Here is a 6,062-nt window from a genome sequence, read left to right as displayed (position 1 = left end):
GCTAAGTAGAAGTCACCTTATAAATAGACGATCAATAATTTTGAATACTACACCATGGAGGATGGCTTAGATTTTCTTTTCCACTCCATTTTCTCACCACCCTTGGATTTTGCGAGTAGAAGTCCCATATATATTGATTACAGGGTACCATAAAAGAGCTATGTTGAATTGTATGATTTGATTTGTAGCTTGCTTTGATCAACTTTGGGGTTGCCTTGAAACACGTAGCTTGACTTGGCTAGGTCTTATATTGTAGTTCTGATTCGATTGACGTAGCTAAGCATGAATCGCCTTATAAATAGACAATGTGTTGGCTATTCCTCAATTGTATCAATTATTTTTGGGCATCAGTCGATCTTCAAGAGTGCAACATCGAGAGGGTGTGGTGTCGGCAGATGGTTATGCCGACAGTTGAGGGCGGCACAGGGATGGAGCAAATGAAGGGTTGAACTGCAATAATGTCTTATATTTAGTTACGGGGTAGTATTTTTTTAAGCAACTGATGCCTTAGGCACTCCCAATAAACGAACCCTAATTTCAATACATTGGCAAAGACAATAAACTTGGATTGATATTGTAAGGGTGCAACGATATGCATGAAAGAAGTCCTTTGCAACGGAAATACAAGTATCTACAAGGTGCTACTTGATAGAAGTTCACACAAGAAGCTCGGTAATTTGTCTCCGTCTCCATGCAGCACACAAGCCGTACGCACACATGTGCTCCCATGTGCCGCTGTGCTACTCACCACCCTACACAAATATCGCTCAGCCGCTGAACGGCCGGTACTCCTTGAGCTCGCCGATGACGTCGGCAATGGACCCGGCCGCGGCGGCCACGGACACGACGAGGCAGGCGGCGCTGAGCATCTGGAGGCAAACCCACCGCGTGCTCCCCCGTCGCACGCCGCGCTGCACGATGTACATCTCGACGGGGAAGTAGACGGTGAGTGGCCAGAACGCGACGGCGCCCAGGAGCCCCACGACGTCGCCAAAGAAGGGGAGCAGCATGGAGACGACGGTGGTGAGGCAGACGAAGGCCGTGCGCCAGGTGAGGCGGAAGACGCTGATGGCGAAGGGCCCCACGCGGAGCTCCCGGGCGATGAAGGCGCTGTCGGGCCACCTCGCCGCCGCCCACTTCTCGACGAAGGCGAAGAGGGGCTGGCAGAAGACCTGGTAGGCGCCGACGAGGTGCAGCACGATGGCGGCGTTGGCCACGTCCAGCAGCCAGAAGGGCTCGTAGAAGCCGAACCCCGTGAGAAGGTTGTCGGGCGCCGCGTCGCCGAACGCCGCGTACCCCATGCACCCGCACAGCATGTAGAACACCGTCGTCGTCGCCACGCTTATCCCCGTCGCCTTCTGCATCACCTTCGCCTCCGACGGCGGCGGCGCCTTCACCGTGTCCTGTTAAAATTTTGAAAAGGGCAGGCGTCGTCGTCAATACTAAGTACCACGTCAAAGAAACAGAGGATCCCAAGAAAGAAACAGAGCAGAACAGAGATTAAAATGCTTGCCTGGATTTCGATGAGGATGATGGAGTAGGAGTATGCGAAGGCGATGTTGCCGAAGGCCTGGAGGCTGCGCCACACCTTCTGCATGGAGGTCACGCCCGGGCCGACGCTGAGACCGGTGAGGCTGCCCTGGATGCCGTTGGCGACGGTCTGCGCGATGCCGAGGCCGAGCCCGATGGTGGAGTAGGTGAAGGACATGACGGCGGCAACGATGGAGAGCCACCATATCTGGTCGAAGTCCGGTATCTGCGAGAAGAGGATCTGCACCACCCCGAAGACGATCATGTACGGGTTGCTGGAGCTCTTGCACTCGTCCTTCCCGCTGCGGCCCCTGACGTCGTGGTAGTGGAAGCAGTCCGCCCTCCCGATCGCCCGCATGCTGATGGAGGCGGCGATAGTGTAGCCGATGGCGACGCCGACGAGGTTGGCGTACTGGATGACGCCGCACAGCTTCACCTTGGTGCCCGGGAGGTAGGAGCGGACGGCGTCCATGTAGGTGTAGTTGCGCTTGCCGGTCTCCGGGTCGCCGGAGCGGTAGCACTCGGCGAGGAGCGTGGAGGTGTAGTAGATGACGAGCGCGAACAGGAGCATGATGGCGGGGCCCGCCACCCAGCCGAGCTGGGCGATGGCCCACGCCAGCGAGAGGACGCCCGAGCCGATGACGGCGGTGATGATGTGGGCGCTCGCCGTCCACACCGTGCCCGACCGACGCGGGCGGCCGTCGTCGTCAAGCCAGTCGGACTCCCTGCCGTTCCCGGCCTCCACCGATACCTCCATGGGCGCCATCCTGGCCGCGCCCTTCCCGTAGGTCGCCTGCCTCTTCTCCATCAGGGAAACGATGACAACTGGCGGGTGTCTCGCCTTGCCGGCGGGGTTGATTAGCTAGCGGCTAGCGGGAGCTTGGAGTGGTGGTTCTTGTTGTTGTTGGTGGTGGAGTGAGGGGGATGGGAGGGAGGTATATATAGCGAGGCGATGGGACAAGGGAGAGGCGTGCGGGGATGGGCTGAGGCCATGTGTGGTGCAGGATGTAGATGCAATGAGGTGGTGGGGGTGGGGGTGGGGGATGCTGCCGTTGAGCTTTTGGTGTGGTTCCCGCGTGGAGGGGCGGGGGAGGAGGGAGGAGGGAGGAGGACGAAGGTGGTGTCTTGTTTCGCTTTCTAACTTCCACTGCCGCTGCCGCCGGTGGCAACTGGCAGCAGCTCCTCCTGGTCTTCGCGTGCTCTTTGCGCTGCGAGCACTATTGGATTTTTGTTAGTGCTGATGTGGAAGGATCAACTTAGTTTAGCTTTTGTTTCGTCCATTATTAGGGAAGTTGGGAGTCCTAATAAAAGACAAAAAAGAAGGAGCTAGAGAGGGAAATACCCAATGGTTCCTGGTTGTATATATGCACCCTATACAAGGATTTTTTTAAATATTTTTTATAAAAAGTCAAAATAGGTAAGAACTATTTTGACAAAACACTTGACTTACTTTTGCACTAGTATATAAATTTTTATGAGAAAAACAAAAGTTAACCTCACAGCAAAAAAGACAAAAATTATTTGCTATTATAGGTCACTATTCACATTATTTTAGTTAAAAATTTTGTCTTTTTTGAAAAGAAGTCAAAGGGATATTTTCTTTTTGTGGATTTTTTCTCACAGGTATAGCAGGAGATCAAGTTTATTTCAAAAATATTTTCAGGAATTTTTGACTTTTTGTTGAATTACTATTTTTTCTATATAGGGTGTGTATGTCCCCATAGACCACAAATCCTCCTTCGAGCTAGAGAACTGTACACAAGCCCTCAAGTAGTGAGGGCTAGGGATGGCAATGTGTTCCCATTACCTGTGTACCTCACGGGTAAAAACCCTAAATAGGGCAAGAGTATGGGTTAAAAAAGTACCCGTGAGTACATAAATAAGAAAAATTCAAATCCAATGGGTATAGTGGGTACGGATATGCTTTAGTATAACCCATACCCGTGTCCTCATGTACCCGCATGTAATCTAACAAATAGGCTTTATATATTACTTAAATCCTGCAACGCTAAAAATACCTTTTTTTTAGAAAATCACCAAGCTTTATTCATCACAAGCCACAGAATGTGGGATACACGATGGGTTATGAGGTTGGCCAAACTAAACATGGCGCCCCAGCCTTAACGAAGGAGAGTGCTTGGCTAGCTTATGAGCTTCTATATTAACCTTACGACTTTCATATGTAAAACTATAGTGAAATAAACTGGTATAAGCATTGATTTCACTGATAATTGCTCCATTGCCCCCTGGACCTGTTGTTTATATCTTCCACGACTTGCCTTGCGTCCGAGGCGATAATAACATGGTGCAACTGGAGATCCTGCGCCAATGCAAGGGCCTCTCTGCACGCAATAGTTTACAGGGACACATGGTCATCAGTTCCTCCAAGCACTAATGAAAAGCTGCCAAGATAATTTCCTTGTTTGTCCCTACTGACCACTGCCGTATCTCCTCCTCGCCCCCTTAATTAGCACACCTGCATCAACATGTATCTTTGCGTAGACATCCGGTGGCGGCTTAGAGAGGTGCAAGTGAGGCCCATTAGAACCAGCAGCGCGAGCCTTCGAAGGTTCCTTTTCATTTACCATATCCAACTCACTGATGAACCCTAGCGACGAACGCATTTATGGACTGGGATTATGGAAAACCCCTTCATGTATGGCTTTCCGTCTCGTCGACCACAGTGCCCATAGGGTAACACACAGCTCCTCCATGAGTGTAAACAACCAGCATTTTGCACTATGTTCGCTGGTTGCTGATATTTTATGCGCCAGTTCCTCATCACCTAATGCCCAAGTACATCTCGACATGGTGCAGTCCAGCAATGAGTGTTTCCATGAGTCAGACGCCCCGCACATCCCACACGATATAGTACTGGACATATTTCTATGAGCTCTTGCATCCTCAGTCGGCAGCGCATGTTTTGACAAGCGCCAAAGAAACATCCTCACCTTTCCGGGACCTCCGTTTTCCACAAGTATTTCCACGAACCTTCATCCCTGTTTGTACTAGATGATCCAACATCACCATTCAGCCATGCTTCACGTCTTGTTTTTGTTGCCACCAACATGTTATAGGTTGATTTAACTGAAAAAGATCCATGTCTCTCGAAATGCCAGCTCCAAAAATCTGGCAGGTTTGTGTACATAAGGGGATTCCCAAGATTACCTTTGCATCCATAGGCATAAAGATCTGTTCAATGACTTGTTTCTTCCACGTTGCCAAAGTGGATCAATTAGCTCAGAGACTAGTTCCGGTGGGTTTGGTACTAGACATCCTATTGGTCTCAACATTTCATTCCTAGGGAGCCAATTATCTTCCCATAGCTTTGTAGTCAGCCCGTTGCCTATTCGCTTAATCAAACCTTGCCTCAAGATATACATGCCCTCAATTATAACTCTTCAAACTTGGCTTGGGTGACCCCGAGCGTTGCATCAAGGATAGAGCCTTCTTGGAAGTATATCCTCTTCAGCAACCGGGCACTAAGTGATTCCGGGTTTTGAAGTACACACCAGGCCTGCTTGGCTAGCATTGCCAGGTTAAACAATTTAAAGTCCTTGAAACCGAGACCCAGTGTCATTGATTACCAAGAGGGAGAATACCGACAGCTAGAATTCTAGGCTGGAAAAGGAGCAAATATTAGAGACATGTTCTGCACAACTCCAAAGTCCTGAAGCTCCACGAGAGTCAGTTTCAGAATATATAAAAAATATTGGGTGAATAAAGCACCAGAGGGGGGCCACCCACCATCCACGAGGGTGGGGGGCGCGCCCTACCCCCCTGGGCGTGCCCCCTGTCTCGTGGGCCCCCTGGCAGGCCTCCGGTGCCCATCTTTGGCTATATGAAGTCTTTTGCCCTAAAAAAATCACAAGCTCTCGGGATGAAACTCCGCCGCCACGAGGCGAAACCTTGGTAGAACCAATCTAGGGCTCCGGCGGAGCTGTTCTGCCGGGGAAACATCCCTCTAGGAGGGGGAAATCATCACCATCGTCCTCACCATCGATCCTCTCATCAGGAGGGGGTCAATCTTCATCAACACCTTCACCAGCACCATCTCATCTCAAACCCTAGTTCATCTCTTGTATCAAATCTTTGTCTCAAAACCTCAGATTGGTACCTGTGGGTTGCCAGTAGTGTTGATTACTCCTTGTAGTTGATGCTAGTTGGTTTACTTGGTGGAAGATCATTGTTCAGATCCTTTATATATATTAATACCCCTCTGATTATGAACATGAATATGCTTTGTGAGTAGTTATGTTTGTTCCTGAGGACATGAGAGAAGTCTTGGTATAAGTAGTCATGTGAATTTGGTATTCGTTCGATATTTTGATGAGATGTATGTTGTCTTTCCTCTAGTGGTGTCATGTGAACGTCGACTACATGACACTTCACCATTGTTTGGGCCTAGGGGAAGGCATTGGGAAGTAATACGTAGATGATGGGTTGCTAGAGTGATAGAAGCTTAAACCCTAGTTTATGCGTTGCTTCGTAAGGGGCTGATTTGGATCCATATGTTTCATGCTATGGTTAGG

At 49.9% G+C, this 6,062-nt stretch overlaps 1 protein-coding gene across 1 annotated transcript; it reads right to left on the bottom strand.

The window, feature by feature from the left end:
- Positions 1 to 553: 553 nt before the first annotated feature.
- LOC123086647 (amino acid permease 3) lies at positions 554 to 2,464 on the bottom strand. Its single transcript, XM_044508422.1, has 2 exons — positions 1,514 to 2,464; positions 554 to 1,403 (listed from the first exon to the last, which is right to left on the bottom strand). The coding sequence occupies exons 1-2, from the start codon at positions 2,336 to 2,338 to the stop codon at positions 768 to 770; spliced, it is 1,461 nt and encodes a 486-aa protein (XP_044364357.1). The 5' UTR covers positions 2,339 to 2,464; the 3' UTR covers positions 554 to 767.
- Positions 2,465 to 6,062: the final 3,598 nt, after the last annotated feature.

This window comes from Triticum aestivum, chromosome 4A, assembly GCF_018294505.1.
Source record: "Triticum aestivum cultivar Chinese Spring chromosome 4A, IWGSC CS RefSeq v2.1, whole genome shotgun sequence".
Lineage (NCBI taxonomy): Eukaryota > Viridiplantae > Streptophyta > Magnoliopsida > Poales > Poaceae > Triticum > Triticum aestivum.
The sequence above is the reverse complement of the archived record's forward strand: the minus strand, read 5'-3'. Positions and strand labels throughout refer to the sequence as shown.

What these genes read in the sequence shown, in the direction of transcription:
- LOC123086647 (XM_044508422.1), bottom strand. Translation starts at nt 2,338, where the DNA reads ATGGAGAAGAGGCAGGCGACCTACGGGAAGGGCGCGGCCAGGATGGCG. An exon ending in TCATCCTCATCGAAATCCAG is followed by an intron (nt 1,404 to 1,513) that starts GCAAGCATTTTA and finishes AAATTTTAACAG; the next exon opens with GACACGGTGAAGGCGCCGCC.